This window comes from Phyllobates terribilis, unplaced genomic scaffold (genome assembly GCF_046119375.1).
Source record: "Phyllobates terribilis strain yellow unplaced genomic scaffold, ASM4611937v1 Scaffold_1__5_contigs__length_1240528914, whole genome shotgun sequence".
NCBI lineage: Eukaryota > Metazoa > Chordata > Amphibia > Anura > Dendrobatidae > Phyllobates > Phyllobates terribilis.
Window position 1 is genome coordinate 708,946,786 of NW_027362761.1, and position 22,888 is coordinate 708,969,673.

A 22,888-nucleotide genomic window follows, 5' to 3' on the forward strand; every position below is an offset into this window, starting at 1 on the left:
TTACATAAGTGTTCAAAAGTATATTAGAAACACGTCACCACTTCTGCATTTATCACCCATTCCTGGTTTTAGCTTACACATACTGATGTGAAAAACTGATCAAAATACTGAATGTAGCCTAAACAGCAGAGTACATGTACTGTACACATTTATTTGTGTGCCCTGTACTAAAATGTGCTGTCCCAGATATGATCTTTGGTATTAAAAGTCCAGGAGAGTTTTTATTTTCATGCAACTGATCTGAACAATGTGTTTACACACCCTCAGCTTCCTACCTGATACACTGGTGAATAATTTCATTACCTATAGTATTGTAGCTCAGGCAGTCATACCAGTTCCATACACTGGAGGGAGCCAAAGTAAAATGTTCCCTTTAAAACCTCCACTAAGGAGGAGCAGCTGAAGGGTGTGTTAGGATGGAGATGTATTCTTATTATGAGAACAACAGTATCTCTGGGAAAACAGTGACAAGTGGATACAATAGAAGCGCTGCGGAATGAAAATGGAGGCATTACAATAATCATGCCTTTCATCTGCTAATGAAGAAAAATTTGTAGATGTCTCCAATAGAGAATAGCGATAAACTACACTGGAGTCAAGAAGGTGGCAAACAGCTGTATCTGGGAATGAGCTAAACTGGAGAAACAAGTAAGGGTCACTTTTCTCAGGAAAATATCACGCTCAAAAGACTTGTACCATCTCCTAAAGAGACTATGTAGAGATGGCACCCCCATATGAAATCTCACTTCCCCTACAAGGGTTAGATTACATAGCCACCATTCTGTATGGGTTATAAAACAGAACCTTCACTAAGGATAGTGACATCTACAGTTTAGAAAGAACTGGAATCAACACATAGAAGTAAATATTTGTGAACAAAGGCAGCTTATATGTTATTGTCTTGTGGCTGCCGTTACAGGTTTTAATGGTTATTATGCAATGAACCATAAATGGAAACTGAAGCTTTTATTTAATATTGCGATCCAAAACCTCGCACTGAAGTGATCCTAGTAGGGTCGGCTCCACTGGTCAGTTCTCTCTCATATGTCCGTATTTTATGGGGGGGTTCAGAGTGCTGGGTCCATTGTTTGTGTGTTTAATGGTTTTTAAAATCCTTGTTGAGTCTGTTTTTCTAAGGACTATTTTACATATTTACACTTATTTTTGTTATGTCTGCTATCCACAATCTTTGCAGATAAATCTCAGACACATTATAATCAATTTACCTCTTCACGTACTTTTTTTTTTTTTTTCTTACAACGGATTGTCTGAAGAAAAAAAAAGGAGACCTCTACTCTGATCGGGGTGGCGGATCGCCAATCCAAGTCAATGGCCCTGTGTAAAGAATGATGGATAGCACATGGATATGCTGATTGTATTTTACTGTTTAGTGGGTAGGAGATGCTTTGAATATTTCTCTTCACAGGAGAGAAAATGAATGCCTCAAGGGTTGTAAAAACTGACGCTTGGACCAAAAATGGATCCAGCACTCTGAAAAGATATGGATTGTCTTACATGTATGAGAAAAAAAACAAGGATGCCATATAGTTACCTTAGGTTTTACATAACAGGCTTAGAATACATTTTCCTTTCATTGATGTTATATAGTAACAAGTGCATCTGGAGACAGTTTTCTAAAGTATACATCCTATCTCCACAAGCTACAATGATCTGAGCACTAATGTGAATTTGTAACTACGTGAAGAAGATGCCAACCTGCAAAACAGAAGATATGTACTGGATAGAAGGATCTCAGAGGGAAAAAGGATTGGAACACTTCTATACTTTGAAACAAGAACTAGGAAGGTACTGTACCGATGTGCTGTGTAATTTCTACATTGATCAATACTGTGTGATATCATTTTACATCACATTCAATACCTGAGGTGGGGTAAAACTAACATAGTGACAAAATTACCCTCTAGTTGAGGAAATTACAGGAATTGAGATATCTAGGAATCAACAAACCCAGCCTACAAGGATGGTTCAATTTCTTAAATGATTGTTAGAAGGGTTTATGTCAATATTTTTGATCTTCGGTGCGGCAGGAGAAACTAAGCATTACATAGGTTTCATTGAAATCAATGAATTGTTCTGTTTTGTAAGGATGAAATGCTGGGAAACGCTCTGTAGCTGGCTAAAAGATGAGGCTGCGTAAAAGAGGATTATCCACTATCAACTCAATATTCAGTAACAGAGCAACTAGAACATTTTGAATTTTAGGTAATTTCATATACAGCCTGTTTGCTCCCTTCACATCCAAGTATCCTATGTGAAAGATTATATAATCCAGATATTGCATCATATAATCATAAAATTACATCAGATAGTAATATGACAACCATCACAACATCATGCATAACAACATTAATGTGTAAGTCTTGGTGATTAAAACTAATGACTGGCATAAATATGAAATGGAACAGGAGCAGATGAGTAACAATGAGATGTGATCTAAACATAAGTCCCATGTTATGGAGATAAATGTATCAAATGTGCAACAACAAATGGGATCTAAACAGAAGTCATGTGTTATGGAGATACATACAGTGCCTACAAGTAGTATTCAACCCCCTGCAGATTTAGCTGGTTGACACATGCGGAATTAACTTGGCATTGTGACATTTGTACTGTAGATCAGCCTGGAAGTGGGAAATGCACTGCAGCAAATTTTGTTTTTGTTTTTTTTTAAAAACGTTAAAAGTTAATTCAGAGTGTCATTTATTATTCAACCCCTCAAACCACAAGAATTCTGTTTGGTCCCCCTAAAGTATTAAGAAGTAGTTCAGGCACCAAGAATAATGAGCTTCACATGTGTGGATTAAAGATCTCTTTTGCCAGCCTTTTCTGACTATTTAAGACCCTCCCCAAACTTGTGAACAGCACTCAGACATGGTCAACATGGGAAAGACAAAGGAGCATTCCAAGGCCATCAGAGACAAGATCGTGGAGGGTCACAAGGCTGGCAAGGGGTACAAAACCCTTTCCAAGGAGTTGGGCCTACCTGTCTCCACTGTTGGAAGCATCATCCGTAAGTGGAAGGCTTATGGAACTACTGTTAGCCTTCCGCGGCCTGGACAGCCTTTGAAAGTGTCCTCCCGTGCCGAGGCCAGGCTTGTCCGAAGAGTCAAGGCTAACCCAAGGACAACAAGGAAGGAGCTCCGGGAAGATCTCATGGCAGTGGGGACATTGGTTTCAGTCAATACCATAAGTAACGTACTCCACCGCAATGGTCTCCGTTCCAGACGAGCCTGTATAGTACCTTTACTTTCAAAGCGTCATGTCAAGGCTCGTCTACAGTTTGCTCATGATCACTTGGAGGACTCTGAGACAGACTGGTTCAAGGTTCTATGGTCTGATGAGACCAAGATGGAGATCTTTGGTGCCAACCACACACGTGACGTTTGGAGACAGGATGGCACTGCATACGACCCCAAGAATACCATCCCTACAGTCAAGTCTGGTGGTGGCAGCATCATGCTGTGGGGCTGTTTCTCAGCCAAGGGGCCTGGCCATCTGGTCGGCATCCATGGGAAGATGGATAGCACGGCCTACCTGGAGATTTTGGCCAAGAACCTCCGCTCCTCCATCAAGGATCTTAAGATGGGTCGTAATTTCATCTTCCAACAAGACAACGACCCAAAGCACACAGCCAAGAAAACCAAGGCCTGGTTCAAGAGGGAAAAAGTCAAGGTGTTGGAGTGGCCTAGTCAGTCTCCTGACCTTAACCCAATTGAAAACTTGTGGAAGGAGCTCAAGAATAAAGTCCACATGAGACACCCAAAGAACCTAGATAACTTGGAGAAGATCTGCATGGAAGAGTGGACCAAGATAACTCCACAGACCTGTGCCGGCCTGATCAGGTCTTATAAAAGACGATTATTAGCTGTAATTGCAAACAAGGGTTATTCCACAAAATATTAAACATAGGGGTTGTATAATAATTGACCCACACTTTTATGTTTAAAATTTAATAAAATTCAACTGAGCAACATAACTTTTTGGTTTGTAAGATTTATGCTTCTGTTCATAAAACCTACTCTCGTTTGCAGTTTGAAGGCTTTAACTTATTTGCATGTTATCAAACCAGCTAAATCTGCAGGGGGTTGAATACTACTTGTAGGCACTGTATATCCAAACAAAAGTTTTAAGTAATTGAAGTGATCAGGAAACAGCTTGATACCTTTATCAGATTTTAACTGGTACAGAAAATTATTCTCCAACTCTTGGAAGGATTCATTCATTTGTTTCAAAACCTGTAATTACAATACAATGCTCCATAGACATTAATAATAATATTTGCCAGATTTGTGAGATGAATCCCTCAACATATGCCACTGAGCAGAAATCGAACTATTCTGCGGATAGATGCAATAAGTCTGTACAAACATACAAAGGCTTTTACATTTCATGAACTTGTCCACTACTGCTAAGTAGTGTTGAGCCACCCCCGTAGTGTTCGAGTTCGGTTCGGTTCGTCGAACACCCGTGTGTTCGCCGAACTGTTCGTCGAACTGTTCGTCGAACACCTTCGAACACCGTTAAAACCAATGGCAGGCAAACAAAAACACATAGAAACACATAGAAAACACCTTCAAAGGTGTCCAAAAGCTGACAAACTGCTCAGAAGACACAACTAACACATGGAAAAGTGACAAGTACATATAGTCATGCGAAAAGAAAAGAGGTGGAGGAGTAAAAGGAGGGGGAGACACAGATATAGGCATGTCATGCCCTTCTAAAATCCAAAAAGTGAGAAGTCGACACGTTCAGTCCGCTCCTGCCCGTGCCACCTCCGCGTCGCCGGGTTTGTGCCAGAGCCGCGGTGAACACTGACGGCCAGCCCACCTCTCCCAATACTGGTGCCTGTCCGCTGGTGGGTCGAGCGAGCCCCCCTGTGGTGGAGGCAGCTCTAAGCTTTTTAATTTAAATTGTCTCTCTAATTTGAATGAATACACTTTAAATCCATTTACAAGGATCTATTGGAGGGCAAGTCTCATGCCAGCAGCCGCGTAATTCCAGCTCCAGTAGCGTCCACTAAAGCTGCTGCAGTTAAAAAGCTTTTATAAGGATCAAGCTCGGCTGTCCGCCGCAAGGCATCCTACTGCCAGTCCCAGCCCCTATGCCTTGGGGTGCCTCCTGATGCTCTTCACTGAGTATCCCGTGGTCCCGAAGCATTTCCTTTGAAAAAATAAGTGTCCAAACTACAGGTGGTGTAGCTTGCTTAAGAGCCGGGATAATCCGCTGACTAGCAGACACTGCTACTAGGCACAAAGTATTTCCTGGGCTAGATGCAGTTAAAAATTTGTAATTAGATACTCTCGTTGGATGCTGAGAAAGCATTCCATAGAGTCTCCTGGCACGCCATATATGATTCTCTTAAAAAGCTTGGGGTAGGGGTCTAGGGGACCCTTTTATAGCCAAAATCACGGCCCTGTATCGCAATACGTCACCTAGGCTGAAGATAAATGGAACTGTAGCACCCTGAGGGCTCGGTTGCTACAGAGGTATTGCACCTCACCCAGAGGTGTGATATCTCACTCTCAGGTAAGGATGTAGTGTGGATCAGGACCCGACACCTGCATGCATTACACCACATTGCCGTGGGGCAGGGCGACCAGTATGCCCCTGAGATGGGCAAGACAGTCCCTGTCCCTGGCTGGAGTGGGGGGAGGGAACACTGAGGAAGGGGAACCCTGTAGTGCAGGAGCAGGGAAGAAGCAGTTCCTGGGTGCATTGAGAAGGGAGTATAAAAGGTGGGCACCATCTTAGTTCAGTGCAGAGAAGTCTGAGCAGAAGTGGCAGGGAGCAGGGGCTCTGCATGAGCTCTGCTCCGGAGGCGGGCCTAGTAACAGAGGCCCAGGCCTGGAAGAGGGAGAAGGAAGGAAGAGGAGCGGAGAAGGCTCCAGGAACGAGGAACGAAGGGATCTCACGGGTGCGGACGGGCGAGTCGCCACCGCACGCCCGAATCCACCTGCGTGGAGGGGTCAGGCCAAAGGGGGAGACCGGTCCCCGAAACTAGTGGAGGCAGGAAACGACCCTCAGCTAGAAACAGGAGGCTGTGACATTTTATGTGGCGCAGTCCCTCGCTACACCCGCTAGGAAGGCACCACATAGGGTCAGGGAAACTGGCGCCAAGTTTACCAAGAGGAGGCCCGAGGCAGCCGGACAGAAGGGTTGGTAAGAAAGGCCAGACAAAGGACACACAAAGGGGGTCCTGTGAAGCACTCCAAAGTTATCTGGGAGTTGTCTGAGCCCCTCACCTGGTGAGCACAGTGCGACGTGTGCAGCCGTTACCTGCAGACGTGGTCTGGATAATAAGAACTGTGAGTAAAGGCCCTGGACTGCATCACTGACTCCGTGTCATTACTGCTGCTGCCCTGCACCATCACCCCCATCCTCCGCATACACTGCCCTGAGGCTATACTCCTCCCGTGGGGAGTTATGCTACGCTCTGCTGCACCCACAACACCAGCCTCAGAGGTCTGCCCTGGAGCGGCGGTTCACTCTGACCGCAATCCACGGGTGGCGTAGTCGGACATTTAAACATCAAAACCACATAAATAGTTCCGCCACTGGTTTGACCGCCATGAGCCACGGAACCGGGTTGCCGCCACGGAGACTACAACCACCAGCATCCACCAAAAAGGGTCCGGCTCCGGGTGTCCCAAGGCCCAGGGGGCGCATCAGAACATTTTCATCACCTTTCACAATCACCAATGGGACAAGGCAGGGATGTTCTCTGTCCCCTCTCTTATACATCCTAGTGAGGGAGCACCTGCTCTCATCAATTCGCCATAACCCCAATATTAGGTGGATTGAGGTGGGAGGCACCGAGTACAAGTGCTCTCTATTTGCTGATGATGTCCTAGTATATATCACTCAATCACATATATCCATCCATGCTGTTATGGCTGAAATAGATCACTTTGTTACATGGTCAAATTTTAAAATCAATGCAGCGAAGTCTGAGGCCCTCGATGTCTCCCTCCCCAAATCCATATAGGATTCCATCCAGTCCAACTTTCCCTTTGCCTGGCCCTCACAGGGTATCAAATACTTAGGAATTCCTATTCATAGAGACCTCTCCCATCTATGTTATCTTAATTTTGGGCCCTTTATTGAACAACTCCATACAGACCACGGTTGGCAAGTTAGAACTGTAAGATTCACTACGTGAACCACTGGTGTTTTGTGGAAAAGCACATGTACACTGTGTTCCAAATTATTATGCAAAAAGTGTTTAGGAGTGATAAGGGAAGAATTTGTTTGTTTGTCAGTTAAACTCATTGATGGTGATGTGTGTCAGGGCTCTTTAGATCACTGTAAGCAATTGCAGACACCTGTGCTAATTAGTTTGGCAGGTGTGTCCAATGAAAGGCAAGACTACTTAAGAAGGCTGTCTCACATTATTAAGCAGCCTACATTTTCTGCCAAAATGGGAAAGAAAAAGGATGTGTCGGCTGCTGAGAAGCAACAAATTGTGGAGTGTTTAGGTCAAGGCATGACTACAATCAACATTGTGCGATGATCAGGATGAAGTGTCTTGGCAATCAAGAAGTATGTAGCTGATTCACAGTACACACGTGTGCGTGCTGATAAGGGCAAATTGAGGACTCTTTCCTACAGGCAATTACGTCAGGTTAAAAGAGCAGCGGCAAAAAAGCCTTGTCATAGCAGCAGACAAGTTTTTGAAGCTGCTGGTGCCTCCAACGTCCCCCGAACAACAAGATGCAGGGTCCTTCAGAGGTTTGCAGCTGTGCATACGCCATCCTGTCGACCTCCTCTATCCACTTCACACAAGCAGAAACGGCTCCAGTGGGCCAAACATTACATGAAGACTGATTTCAAAACTGTTTTGTTCACGGATGAGTGCCGTGCAGCGCTCGATGGTCCAGATGGATGGAGTGGAGGATGGCTGGTTGATGGACACCCCACGCAAACACGGCTACAGCGCCAACAAGGAGAAGGTGGAGTAATGTTTTGGGCTGGAATCATGGGGAGAGAGATTGTCGGCCCCTTTAGGATCCCTGAAGGCGCTAAAGATGAACTCCATAATGTATGTGGATTTTCTCAAACAGCACTTCCTGCCATGGTTCAAGAAGAAGAACCGTGTATTTCACAGCAAGATCATTTTTTTGCATGATAATGCACCATCTCATGCTGCACATAAAACATCTGCATCTCTGGCTGATATGGGCATAAAAGGGGACAAACTTATGGTGTGACCCCCATGCTCCCCTGACCTCTACCCCATTCAGAACCTCTGGAGCATCATCAAAAGGAGTGTCTATGATGGCGGGAGGCAGTTCACATCTAAGCAACAGCTCTGGGAGGGTATTCTGTCCTCATGCAAAACAAGTGAAGCAGAAACCATCCAAAACCTGACAAATTCAATGGACGAGAGAGTTCAGAAGCTCCTTTCGAACAAGGGGTCCTATGTGAAAATGTAACATCACCTAGAATAAAGTTTTGAGTTGAAAACTGTTTGATTTCAGTTTCTAATAACCTGCTAATGCTTATAATTTCAAAAATGACCATTTTTTTGGTCTTTATTAAGATGAAAAGGTTGATCGAAAAGTTTGGGGGATCTAAGAGTGTGGCAACCCAGTAGTCATGATTACTTCGAATTCTGACAATATGAGGGTCATGTTGCAGGTAGTGCAGCAAGAAGGCACTTATGTGTCTTGCGCATCTCGGAGCCCCAAAATTATTTTCCGGGCTAGATGCAGCTAAAAATTATTATTAATTTTAAATCTGGTGGAGCTTAGTATAGATGGCCTAATAGGATCAGTGCTGCACACTGCTACAAAGCCCAAATTATTTTCCAGCCAAGATACAGATAAACATGATTAGTAATTTTAAATCTGGTGGAGCTTATTATAGATGGCCTAATAGAATCAGTGCTGCACACTGCTACAAAGCCCAAATTATTTTCCAGCCAAGATACAGATAAACATGATTAGTAATTTGAAAGCTTAAAACGGTTGGTAGGGTGATTTTAACCAATCATCCATCTTTTACTCTCCCCAGGATGACACAGGGGTAGAAAAGTCGTTTCGGATCCATGATTTGTTCATCTTTATGAACGTGAGTCTGTCTACATTATCAGTGGAGAGCCGCGTGCGCTTATCTGTCAGCACACCACCAGCAGCGCTGAACACACGTTCAGACAGAACGCTGGCTGCGGGGCATGACAAGATCTCCAAGGCGTAAGTGGCTAGCTCCGGCCATTTATCCAGATTGGAAGCCCAAAAAGAGCAAGGGTCCAGTGACACAGTCATGGCTTCAATGTTTACTTGGAGATACTCCTGTACCATCGTCTCTAGGCGTTGACTATGTGTCAGACTTCTTGTCTCCTGTGGCCTTGCAAAGGATGGGCTAAAAAAGTGGTGAAATGATTGCGCAAAATTGATGTTACCAGCAGATACTGTGGTTCTGTTATGGTTTGAGTGCTGAACACTTGACGGTCCCACGGTTGGCAAGTTGGAACTGTGAGATTCACTACGTGCACCACTGGTGTTTTGTGGAAAAGCACATGTAAGATTCTGCAACAGTCTCTGCTGATACTCCTGCATGCGTGCATCCCTTTCTATGGCAGGAATAATTTCTGCAAATTTACTTTTGTACCGGGGATCTAACAGTGTGGCAACCCAGTAGTCAGGATTATTTCTAATTCTCACAATTCGAGGGTCATGTTGCAGGTAGTGCAGCAAGAAGGCACTCATGTGTGTTGCGCATCCAGGAGCACCAAGTCCCTGTTGTGTTGGTGGCGAGGTAACAATCATGCTTCCTTCCTCTGTCCTCTCCCCCCAACCTCGCACAACAGAAATGTGATCAAGGTCTCCCTCATCTGATGAGTCTTCCATCAGTTCGTCCTCCACTTCTTCCTGGGCTCCTGCACCTTCCTCACTAGTTTGGCTGCTACCATGCGCCCTGGTAAAACCATCTCCCCCACCCTCACATGCCTGCCGCCTTGGTGCTGCCGACCGTCTGGACCTTGCAGATGTTAGCCCTTCCGCATACAACTCCTCCTCCTCTACTTCCTCCACCTCCTCTTGTGCCACCACCTGACTCCGAATTCTGTTTAACATGTGCTCCAGCATGTAAATCACCGGAATAGTCATGTTGATAATGGCATCGTCAGCACTAAACATCTTCGTCGCCATTTCAAAACTGTGCAGAAGGGTGCATAGGTCCCTGATCTGAGACCACTCCTCCAGCGTGATTTGCCCCACGTCTGGATCTCGTTGGCCCAGGCTATACGTCAGAACGTATTGCACCAGGGCTTGTCGGTGCTGCCACAGTCGCTGCAACATGTGCAGAGTTGAATTCCACCGGGTAGGCACATCGCATTTTAGCCGGTGAAATGGCAGGCCCAACGACTTCTGTAGAGATGTAAGTCACTTAGCTGCGAACGGCGGAAGTGAGCACACAGCGACCGTGCCCTCTGCAGAAGGCCATCTAGTCTGGGATAGTGGGCTAAAAATTGCTGGACAACCAGGTTCAACACGTGAGCCATACAAGGCACGTGTGTGACATTGCCCCGGCGAAGGGCCGCACCCAGGTTTGCAGCATTGTCGCACACGGCCTTCCCTGGTTTCAGGTCCAGTGGAGACAACCATTCATGAAATTGGTTCTCCAGAGCTGACTACAACACCTCAGCTGTGTGACTCACATTTCCCAGACATTTCAAAGTAAAAACCGCCTGATGACGTTGAGCCCTACTGCCAGCATAGTAAGGAGGTGTGCAGGATCCCTTCTGCGCAGTTAGAAAGCTTGTGGCATGACCAGACAGGCTTTGGGTGCAGGTGGAAGACCGAGAGGAGGTTGAGGAGGCAGAAACAGTGGAGGAACTTTGACATAAAGAGGATTGACGCACAACTCGTGGGGACGGCAAGACTTGGACAGCAGCCCCTTGTCCTGCTGTCACCATAGTTACCCAGTGCCCAGTCAGCGACATGTAACGCCTCTGTCCATGCCTACTCGTCCAAGTGTCTGTGGTGAAATGCACCCTGTCACACACAGAGTTTCTCAAAGAAGCGGTGATGTTGTGTGCGACATGCTGGTGGAGCGCAGGCACACCTTTCTTTGAGAAGTAGTGCCGACTGGGCATCTGGTACTGGGGCACTGCGACGGACATAAGGTCTCGAAAATCCTCTGTGTCCACCAGGCGGAAAGGCAGCATTTCGGTAGCCAAGAACTTGCAGATGGTGAAATTCAACCTCTTAGCTTTCTCATGGCTAGGAGGAAATGGTCTTTTACTTGTCCACATCTGAGGGACCGAGGGCTGGCTATTGTGCTTAGACGGGGTTGATAAGGGTGTCCCCGGCAAACTGCCGGTCTGTGAGGAAGATGCAGGCGGACATGTTAGGTTGCCTTGATCCAAAGGTGGTGCTATCGATGTCGGACAGCGCTCAACACCAGCTGGTGTTACCACCTCCAAAGAAAATGATGACCTGCCAATCACGCTGGCTGTTGCGGGTAAAGAGGTGGCAGGTCTGCGCCCCAAAACAGGTGTGACTGCTGTCCCCCCAGTCACAGAGGATGAAGAGGCCGCGGATGCACAAGATATGGCAGACGGTGGTTGGCCCGGCCGGCTAGGCCGCATTGTAGCAAACTGAGCTTCCCACTGCAACTTATGCTTCATGTCCATGTGCCGGTTCATGCATGAAGTACTCAAACTATGTATTTTTTGGCCTCTACTTAGCTTTTGCTGACAAATGTTACAGATAACACGAGTTGGGTCATCTTTATCGATCTGAAAAAATGCCCAGGCTATGCAAGGCTTAGCACCCATGCGACCTGAAGAGCCACCACGACTTGTGGTGAGAGGCAGAGTTGTGTTTGAGGATGCAGTTGTTGACATGCTTCCAGTACTACGTCTCTGTCCAGGAAGGCGCAACCTGACCTCGTCGTCACTAGCATCTTCCTCTTCCTCCACCTCCTCTGCTGACCTCATCTCTTGGCTGACTGTGGGTTGACAGTAAGTGGGATCTCCAACCTCATCATCATCACCCTGTGCGTTATCACACCCGTCGTCCTCAGAGCCAACCTGTTCCTGCCCTGACAAAAAACTAAAGTTGTCGCTCCAATCAGGTATTTGAGTCTTATCATCGTCTTCCTCATTGTCTCCACCAACAGGATGTAGCGCTGGCGTCCCTGCCCTCTGCTAGGCAGGGACGCTGCTCCCCTCACCGCTCTGCTCCGTGCCCGGCGTCCTCTCCCCGCTCTGCTGTCAGCGCGCGCTCCGTCCCGGCGTCCTCCTCCTGCTCTGCTCTCGGCGCGCGCTCCTTCCCGGCCCCTGTGCTTAGGGCGCGCGCGCGCGCGCTCCCCTCCTCTTAAAGGGGCCGCGCGCGCCGCCCTAAAGAGTCCCCGGCCAATGGCCGGAGGACTTCATCATATAAAAGGCACCTCCTCCAAAATGGAGGTGCCCGAGCAATGTTGTTTGCACCTGTGTCTCACCTGTGCTTCAGCCCTCAGGTCCCGTTGCCAGTTTCCTGCCAGTTTCCTGCTAGTTACCTGCCTGATTCCTGCCTGAATACTTGTTACCTGCCTGCCTGCCTGAGGTCCGACGGTCTGCCTTACAACTCCGGTCAGTCTGTCTAAGGACCAACTTGTCCGCTCACCTGGGAGCGCACATCAGCTACCTGCCTGCTTGCCTGAGGTCCGACGGTCTGCCTTACAACTCCGGTCAGTCTGTCTATGGACCAGCTTACCCGCTCACCTGGGAGCGCTTCTCCGCTACCTGCCTGCTTGCCAGCCCGGAGGCTCCGTTGTCACGTGCTGTGACCACCAGCTATCTCAGAGACTCTTGCCCGCTCACCTGGGAGCGCATCTCCGTTACCTGCCTGCTTGCCAGCCCGGAGGTCCCGTTGTCACGTGCGGTGACCACCAGCTATTCCAGAGACTCTTGCCCGCTCACCTGGGAGCGCTTCTCCGTTACCTACCTGCCTGCCAGTCCGGAGGTTCCGCCGTCACGTGCCGTGACCACCTGCTATTCCAGAGACTCTCGCTTGCTCACCTGTGAGCACACATCTACCATCTGCCTGCTAGCCTACCCGGAGGCTCTGCCATCACAGGTCGTACCTACCCCTTACCCAGAGACTGCCCTGATCACTTGCCGTAACTCCCTGTCCGTTCACCCAGAGACTGCCACCCGCTCCCTTACAAGGGCCGCCCCCTTGTATAGTAGCTCAGAGGTTCCGCCTCCCGGACCCGTTACACAGGAGTTACAGTTTGGGAATGAGGGTCTACATTATGGTCAGAACCTTCTGCGTCTGGTCCTGGATCCGACTCATAAAGATTCTGGGCATCAGTGCAGATCATTTCCTCGTCTGGATTCACAGAAGCGCTGGAGTCGACCTCTGATTCCCAGGCTATAGTATGAGTAAACAGCTCTGCAGACTCAACCATCTGTTCTACCTCATACTCAGACAGGCAGCTGGAGATTTGGGAGCTGTGAGGAAGCAAGTGCACTTGATATCCGTTGAAGCACCTGCTGTTTTTGTGCCTCATCTGGAATTTGTAGCGATTGGCGTGGCCGTAAGAAAGGGATCTTATCGCATTGTCCGCTAAAAGAAGTAGACATTTTAGTTTGGCTGGAAGATGGTCTTTCTTCTGCAGATGTTACTGTTGCTTTAACACCTACCCCACGGACACAACCTTTTTTCCCCTTCCCAACACGCCTATTCCCCTTTCCACCAGCAGCAGGCCTTTTTCCACTCATTTTGGTGGTTAACTAATTAACAACTCTGGAGTTGTTTGCACAAAAAAACAATGGATGGGAACCGAGCAGAGCTGAGTGGCCAAACTGTGGTATTAGGCCAAAACTATTGGCTGGGTTAGATGCAGAAAAAAATTATATTCAATTTGCAACCTGATGGAGGTCAGTATAGATGGACTAATAGAGAAAGTCCCACACACTGCTAGAAGGCCAAATATTTTTTCAGAGCTAGATGCAGATAAAAATTATTTTTAATTTGCAACCTGATGGAGGTCAGTATAGATGGACTAATAGAGAAAGTCCCACACACTGCTAGAAGGCCAAATATTTTTTCAGAGCTAGATGCAGAAAAAAATATATTCAGTTTGCAACCTGATGGAGGTCAGTATAGATGGACTAATACAACAAGTCCCACACACAGCTAGAAGCCCAATATTTTTTCAGAGGTAGATGCAGAAAAAAATATATTCAGTTTGCAACCTGATGGAGGTCTGTATAGATGGATTAATAGAACAAGTCCCACACACAGCTAGAAGCCCAATATTTTTTCAGAGGTAGATGCAGAAAAAAATATATTCAGTTTGCAACCTGATGGAGGTCAGTATAGATGGACTAATACAACAAGTCCCACACACAGCTAGAAGCCCAATATTTTTTCAGAGGTAGATGCAGAAAAAAATATATTCAGTTTGCAACCTGATGGAGATCTGTATAGATGGATTAATAGAACAAGTCCCACACACAGCTAGAAGCCCAATATTTTTTCAGAGGTAGATGAAGAAAAAAATATATGCAGTTTGCAACCTGATGGAGGTCTGTATAGATGGATTAATAGAACAAGTCCCACACACAGCTAGAAGCCCAATATTTTTTCAGAGCTAGATGCAGAAAAAAATTATATTCAATTTGCAACCTGATGGAGGTCAGTATAGATGGACTAATACAACAAGTCCCACACACAGCTAGAAGCCCAATATTTTTTCAGAGGTAGATGCAGAAAAAAATATATTCAGTTTGCAACCTGATGGAGGTCTGTATAGATGGATTAATAGAACAAGTCCCACACACAGCTAGAAGCCCAATATTTTTTCAGAGGTAGATGAAGAAAAAAATATATGCAGTTTGCAACCTGATGGAGGTCAGTATAGATGGACTAATACAACAAGTCCCACACACAGCTAGAAGCCCAATATTTTTTCAGAGCTAGATGCAGAAAAAAATTATATTCAATTTGCAACCTGATGGAGGTCAGTATAGATGGACTAATAGAATGATGCTATGCCCAAAAGATTTTACTTCACTAGGTGCAGTAAAAAAATTGGTATTCTATACACAGGTGGTATATCTTGCAACACAGATAGGCTACTCCACTGACTAACACACTCTGCAATAGGCCAAAAAGGATTAGCTTTGCTAGATTCAGCCAAATGCTGTGAAAAAAATTTGCACAGCACTGGCACAGACCTGCCTGGCAAAAACTGATAGGAACTGATGTAACCTAGTCCTGAAAAGGACTCCAATTACAATTAGTCTTTACTCCCACAATCTATCTATTTAAGAGCACAGACCTGCCTGATAAAAGTCGTAGGAAATGCTGTAACCTAGTCCTTAAAAGGACTGCAATCACAACTATTCCCTACTCCCAAGCTATCTGTAGATTTGTGCGAAAATTGGCTTGAAATTAACAAGGTATAGCGCACACAGCAACAGCGGTGCCGTCTAACACGCAGCTGCAGCAGTGAGAAAATGGTGGCGACAGGGAAAATGGCTTGGTCTTATAGGGCAAGGACATGTGACATACACTGCCAATGACACATGCCCTTGCTTGTGTGAAAAAAAGCACTTCGCTCCGTGTGTGCGCTGCTGATAGGCTGACAGATTTCACCTCCCCACTGTAAATGCGGGAAAGAGAAAAAAAAAATGGAGATCTTCATTGTTCCTGCAGAGATCCATCCCCTGCCCCTCCCCCCACCCCGCTGTACACTCAAACTGCGTATTAACATTAATTTTCATCATTACTGAGAAAAAATCCAGTTATGATTTTGGTGCACGAACAGTTATCGAACATAACCTCGAACAGCCGAATTTTTCTCAAATTGTTCGTGTTCGCCGAACGGCTCGAACACCGCCCAAAACAGCTCGAATTTGAGATTGGCGAACAGTTCGAGTAGAACAACGCTCATCTTTACTGCTAAGAAGCCCCACAGAAAACAGTATGTATATACAGTTATGTCCATATATATTTGGACAGAGACAACATTTTTCTAATTTTGGTTCTAGACATTACCACAATGAATTTTAAACAAAACAATTCAGATGCAGTTGAAGTTCAGACTTTCAGCTTTCATTTGAGGGTATCCACATTAAAATTGGATGAAGGGTTTAGGAGTTTCAGCTCCTTAACATGTGCCACCCTGTTTTTAAAGGGACCAAAAGTAATTGGACAATTGACTCCAAGGCTATTTCATGGACAGGTGTGGGCAATCCCTTTGTTATGTCATTCTCAATTAAGCAGATAAAAGGCCAGGAGTTGATTTGAGGTGTGGTGCTTGCATTTGGAAGGTTTTGCTGTGAAGTAAACATGCGGTCAAAGGAGCTCTCCATGCAGGTGAAACAAGCCATCCTTAAGCTGCAAAAACAGAAAAAACCCATCCGAGAAATTGCTACAATATTAGGAGTGGCAAAATCTACAGTTTGGTACATCCTGAGAAAGAAAGAAAGCACTGGTGAACTCATCAATGCAAAAAGACCTGGGCGCCCACGGAAGACAACAGTGGTGGATGATCACAGAATAATCTCCATGGTGAAGAGAAACCCCTTCACAACAGCCAACCAAGTGAACAACACTTTCCAGGAGGTAGGCGTATCAATATCCAAATCTACCATAAAGAGAAGACTGCATGAAAGTAAATACAGAGGGTTCACTGCACGGTGCAAGCACTCATAAGCATCAAGAATGAAAAGGCTAGACTGGACTTTGCTAAAAAACATCTAAAAAAGCCAGCACAGTTCTGGAAGAACATTCTTTGGACAGATAAAACCAAGATCAACCTCTACCAGAATGATGGAAAGAAAAAAGTATGGTGAAGGCGTGGTACAGCTCATGATCCAAAGCATACCACATCATCTGTAAAACACGGCGGAGGCAGTGTGATGACTTGGGCATGCATGGCTGCCAGTGGCACTGGGTCACTATTGTTTATTGATGATGTGACACAGGACAGAAGCAGCCGAATGAATTCTGATGTATTCAGGGCCTTACTCAGATCCAGCCTTGCTCAGATCCAGCCAAATGCAGCCAAACTGATTGGTCGTCGTTTCATACTACAGATGGACAATGACCCAAAACATAAAGCCAAAGCAACCCAGGAGTTTATTAAAGCAAAGAAGTGGAATATTCTTGAATGGTCAAGTCAGTCACCTGATCTCAACCCAATTGAGCATGCATTTCACTTGTTAAAGACTAAACTTCAGACAGAAAGGCCCACAAACAGACAGCAACTGAAAACCACCGCAGTGAAGGCCTGGCAGAGCATCAAAAAGGAGGAAACACAGCGTCTGGTGATGTCCATGAGTTCAAGACTTCAGGCAGTCATTGCCAACAAAGGGTTTTCAACCAAGTACTAGAAATGAACATTTTATTTACAATTATTTAATCTGTCCAATTACTTTTGGTCCCTTTAAAAACAGGGTGGCACATGTTAAGGAGCTGAAACTCCTAAACCCTTCATCCAATTTTAATGTGGATACCCTCAAATGAAAGCTGAAAGTCTGAACTTCAACTGCATCTGAATTGTTTTGTTTAAAATTCATTTTGGTAATGTCTAGAACCAAACCAAAATTAGAAAAATGTTGTCTCTGTCCAAATATATATGGACCTAACTGTATGTGTGTGTGTGTGTATATAATATATACACTGCTCAAAAAAATAAAGGGAACACTCAAATAACACATCCTAGATTTGAATGCATGAAATATTCTCATTGAATACTTTGTTCTGTACAAAGTTGAATGTGCTGATAACAAAATCACGCAAAAATCATAAATGGAAATCAAATTTATCAACCAATGGCGCCCTGGATTTGGAGTCAACCCCAAAATTAAAGTGGAAAACCCCACTACAGGCTGATCCAACTTTGATGTAATGTCCTTAAAACAAGTCAAAATGAGGCTCAGCATTGTGTGTGGCCTCCACGTGCCTGTATGACCTCCCTACAACGCCTGGGCATGCTCCTGATGAGGTTTCGGATGGTCTCCTGTGGGATCTCCTCCCAGACCTGGACTAAAGCATCTGCCAACTCCTGGACAGTCTGTGGTGCAATGTGACGTTGGTGCATGGAGCGAGACATGATGTCCCAGATGTGCTCAATCGGATTCAGGTCTGGGGAATGGGCGGGCTAGTCCATAGCTTCAATGCCTTCATCTTGCTGGAACTGCTGACACACTCCAGCCACATGAGGTCTGGCATTATCCTGCATTAGGAGGAACCCAGGGCCAACTGCACCAGCATATGGTCTCACAAGGGGTCTGAGGATCTCATCTCGGTACCTAATGGCAGTCAGGCTACCTCTGGCGTGCACATGGAGGGCTGTGCGGCTCTCCAAAGAAATGCCACCCCACACCATTACTAACCTACTGCCAAACCGGTCATGCTGAAGGATGTTGCATGCAGCAGATCGCTCTCCACGGCATCTCCAGACTCTGTCACATGTGCTCAGTGTGAACCTGCTTTCATCTGTGAAGAGCACAGGGCGCCAGTGGCGACTTTACCAATCCTGGTGTTCTGTGGCAAATGCCAAGCGTCCTGCACGGTGTTGAGCTGTGAGCACAACCCCCATCTGTGGACGTCGGGCCCTCATACCACCCTCATGGAGTCGGTTTCTAACCGTTTGTGCAGACACATGCACATTTGTGGCCTGCTGGAGGTCATTTTGCAGGGCTCTGGCAGTGCTCCTCCTGTTCCTCCTTGCACAAAGGCGGAGTTAGCGGTCCTGCTGCTGGGTTGTTGCCCTCCTACAGCCTCCTCCACGTCTTCTGGTGTACTGGCCTGTCTCCTGGTTGCGCCTCCAGCCTCTGGACACTACACTGACAGACACAGCAAACCTTTTTGCTACAGCTCGCATTGATGTGCCATCCTGGATGAGCTGCACAACCTGAGCAACTTCTGTGAGTCGTAGAGTCCGTCTCATGCTACCATGAGTGTGAAAGCACAACCAACATTCAAAAGTGACCAAAACATCAGCCAGAAAGCATTGGTACTGAGATGTGGTCTGTGGTCCCCACCTGCAGAACCACTCCTTTATTGAGGGTGTCTTGATAATTGCCAATAATTTCCATCTATTGTCTATTCCATTTGCACAACAGCATGTGAAATTGATTGTCAATCAGTGTTGCTTCCTAAGTGGACAGTTTGATTTCACAGAAGTTTGATTTACTTGGAGTTATATTCTGTTGTTTAAGTGTTGCCTTTATTTTTTTGAACAATGTACACTGTGTGCAGAATTATTAGGCAAGTTGTATTTTAGAGGATTATTTTTATTATTGATCAACAACTATGTTCTCAATCAACCCAAAAGACTCATAAATATCCAAGCTTAATATTTTTGGAAGTTGGAGTGGTTTTTTTTTAGATTTGGTTATCTTAGGAGGATATCTGTTTGTGCAGGTAACTATTACTGTGCAGAATTATTAGGCAACTTAATAAAAACCAAATATAATCCCATCTCACTTGTTTATTTTCACCAGGTAAACCAATATCAGTGCACAAAATTTAGAAATAAACATTTCTGACATGCAAAAACAAAAAAAAAATTAGTGATCAATATAGCCACCTTTCTTTATGATGACACTCAACAGCCTTCCATCCATAGACTCTGTCAGTTGCTTGATCTGTTTTCAATCAACATTGCGTGCAGCAACCACCACAACCTCCCAGACACTGTTCCGAGAGGTGTACTGTTTTCCCTCCCTGTAGATCTAACATTTTATGATGGGCCACGGGTTCTCTATGGGGTTCAGATCAGGTGAACAAGGGGGCCATGTCATCATTTTTTCTTCTTTTAGACCTTTACTGGCCAGCCACGCTGTGGAGTAGTTGGATGCATGTGATGGAGCATTGTCCTGCATGAAAATCATGTTTTTCTTGAACGATACCGACTTCTTCCTGTACCACTGCTTGAAGAAGTTGTCTTCCAGAAACTGGCAGTAGGTCTGGGAGTTGAGCTTCACTCCATCCTCAACCCGAAAAGGTCCATCTTGGATGATACCAGACCATACCAGTACCCCACCTCCACCTTGCTGGCGTCTGAGTCGGAGTGGAGCTCTCTGCCCTTTACTGATCCAGCCTCTGGCCCATCCATCTGGCCCATCAAGAGTCACTCTCATTTCATCAGTCCATAAAACCTTTGAAAAATCAGTCTTAAGATATTTCTTGGCCCATTCTTGACGTTTTATCTTTTGGTTCTTGTTCAAAGGTGGTCGTTTTTCAGCCTTCCTTACCTTGGCCATGTCCCTGAGTATCGCACACCTTGTGCTATTTGATACTCCAGTAACGTTGCAGCTCTGATATATGGCAAAACTGGTGGCGAATGTTATCTTGGCAGCTTCACGCTTGATTTTCCTCAATTCATGGGCAGTTATTTTGCGCCTTTTTTGGCCAACACGCTTCTTGCGACCCTGTTGGCTATTTGCCATGAAAAGCTTGATTGTTCGGTGATCACGCTTCAAAAGTTTGGAAATTTCAAGACTGCTGCATCCCTCTGCAAGACATCTCACAATTTTGGACTTTTCAGAGCCCGTCAAATCTTTCTTCTGACCCATTTTGCCAAAGGAAAGGAAGTTGCCTAATAATTAAGCACACCTTATATAGGGTGTTGATGTCATTAGTCAACACCCCTCCTCATTACAGAGATGCCCATCCCCAGATTTACCTAATTGGCCGCAATCCAGACCTGGCCGCCAGCACAGGAAGCATAAGTCACTTATGGTAAGTGTGTTTACCTAACTGAAGTAACAGAGGCTTCAGATCTACAATAGTTCTTCAACCTCATTTGCAGATCAATTACAAAGCTGATTTCTCAGTAATAAATTAACAGACTGGCCATAGTTTAGGGGCTGACATTTTGCCAACACATTCTGTTAGCAGGTTTTTGCCACCTAATCTGCATCACTTACAGGGCTGCTTGCTGCAGTTTTGATAAAATTACTGTTTTATCAGCAGTAGATTATCACTTGAGAACTAGTAAAGCTGTCAGTCAGCGGTGTTGGTGGGGTTATACAGAGCTCAGCATTCAGAGAACTCCTAGATATGTAGTAGATAAAACAATGATTTTATCAACACTGAAGCAAGTAGACAAGTAAGTGATACATTGCTGGAATCAGGGTCTCTGCCCCTACATCATACTCCTCTCAGATGAGGTAGCCAAAACCTCAGATTCCCTTTAAGCAATGCCATTTTTATACTTTGTCTGATACTGCAGGCTTATTGAATTAATTTTTAGTTGAAACTCCATGAAAAAACTCAATTCTAATTTTCTATTGTTTTAAAGGAATTGCCTGTTTGGACAATTCCAGTTGAAACTGTATTTAACCCAGCCAAAGGCTGTTCATAATGATTTTACAGCTGTAAACTTTCAGGTAGGATAACCTCAATGTAAACACTATTTATTGCTGTGCTTCTGCAGGGAACAAAATACTATCCAGGACATTCACATAAACTAACCATGCCCTTAAATTCCACATACAGTTCTGCTCACTACTGCCCACTTTATGGCTAAACACTCTTTCTCTACTATTGCGTAGTTCTTCTCGCACGACGAAAGCTTCCGGCTCAGATAGAGAATGGGATGTTCTTCCCCATTTATCTCTTGAGAAAGTACGGCCCCTAGACCAACCTCTGAAGCGTCCGTCTGGACCACAAATTCTTTCTTAAAGTCTGGCGCGACCAGGACCGGCTGCTTGCACAGTGCTTCAACTGTTGAAAGGTGGTCTCTGATTCTTCAGTCCATTTCGCCATGGTTGATTTGGTGCCTTTTAGAAGATCCGTCAGTGGTGCGGCCATCATGGCAAAATTCGGGATAAACCGCCGGTAATATCCCACCATTCCCAGGAAAGCTCTTACTTGCTTCTTGGAGAGCGGTTGCGGCCAGGTCTGGATTGCCTCCACTTTCTTGACTTGCGACTTTATTTCGCCTCTCCCGACGACATAGCCAAAGTACTTGGCCTCTTCTTTTCCAACAGCACATTTTCTCAGATTTATAGTAAATCCCGCCTTTCTCAGAGCATCCAGAACAGCCTGTAGTTTAGGTAGATGACTAGCCCAATCTGGGCTAAAGACCACAATGTCGTCAAGGTAGGCTGCGGCATACTTCTTATATGGGGCTTGGATCCGATCCATAGCCTTCTGGAAGGTGGCTTAGGCCCCCTGTAGTCTGAACGGCATCCGCGTGTATTGAAAACTCCCATCAGGTGTCGAGAAAGCCGTCTTCTCCTTGGCCATTTGGGAGATGGGGATCTGCCAGTAGCCCTTCGTCAGGTCAAAAGTGGTGATGTACCTCGCCAGTCCAAGCCTCTCGAGTTCGTCGACACGGGGCATCGGGTACGTGTCACACTTGGAAACCTCATTCAGCCAGCAGTAGTCATTACAAAACCTCCATTCTCCATTGAGTTAGGCACGAGGACGATTGGGCTCGACCACCCACTCTTTGACTCTTCTATCACCCCGAGGTCTAACATCCTCTTCACCTCGGCCGAGATCACCTCCCGGCGTGCTTCCGGAATCCGGTACGGCTTCAGATTCACTCTTACGTGTGGCTCTGTTAGCACGTCATGCTCTACCACCTGAGTATGCCCCGGCAACTCTGAGAACAGCTCCCATCTCCGCTGTAGTAGTTCTCGACACTGTTGCTTCTGGGCCGGCGATAGAGTCTCTGCAATGGTGAGCTCTTCCACCTTGCCTTGGGGTGCGACTCTTAGGCAAGGAGTTTCCACAGGTTCCCGGTCCCGCCACAGCTTGAGCAAGTTCACATGGTATATTTGGTGCGGCTTTCTCTGGCCAGGCTGGTGGACTTTATAATTAACCTCACTGACTTTCTCTACCACCTCGTACGGACCTTGCCATTTGGCCAGGAACTTGCTCTCGACGGTAGGGATTAGCACCAAAGC

The 22,888-nt window shown here is 45.8% G+C and overlaps 1 protein-coding gene across 4 annotated transcripts in view; it reads left to right on the forward strand.

Annotated features, from left to right (window-relative positions):
• The first annotated feature begins 372 nt into the window (after positions 1-372).
• LOC141170275 (calcium/calmodulin-dependent protein kinase type IV-like) overlaps positions 373-22,888 on the forward strand; it is a 291,198-nt gene continuing 268,682 nt past the window's right edge. For 2 of the 4 annotated variants that reach the window (XM_073655149.1, XM_073655146.1), the window contains exons 1-2: positions 373-648; positions 1,609-1,806. In XM_073655149.1, the coding sequence (XP_073511250.1) occupies positions 1,709-1,806 (98 nt within the window). In that variant the 5' untranslated portion in view covers positions 373-648; positions 1,609-1,708. Of the gene's footprint in view, positions 649-1,608; positions 1,807-22,888 lie in introns of those variants that run through there. The other 2 variants (XM_073655147.1, XM_073655150.1) reach the window with 2 other exon arrangements.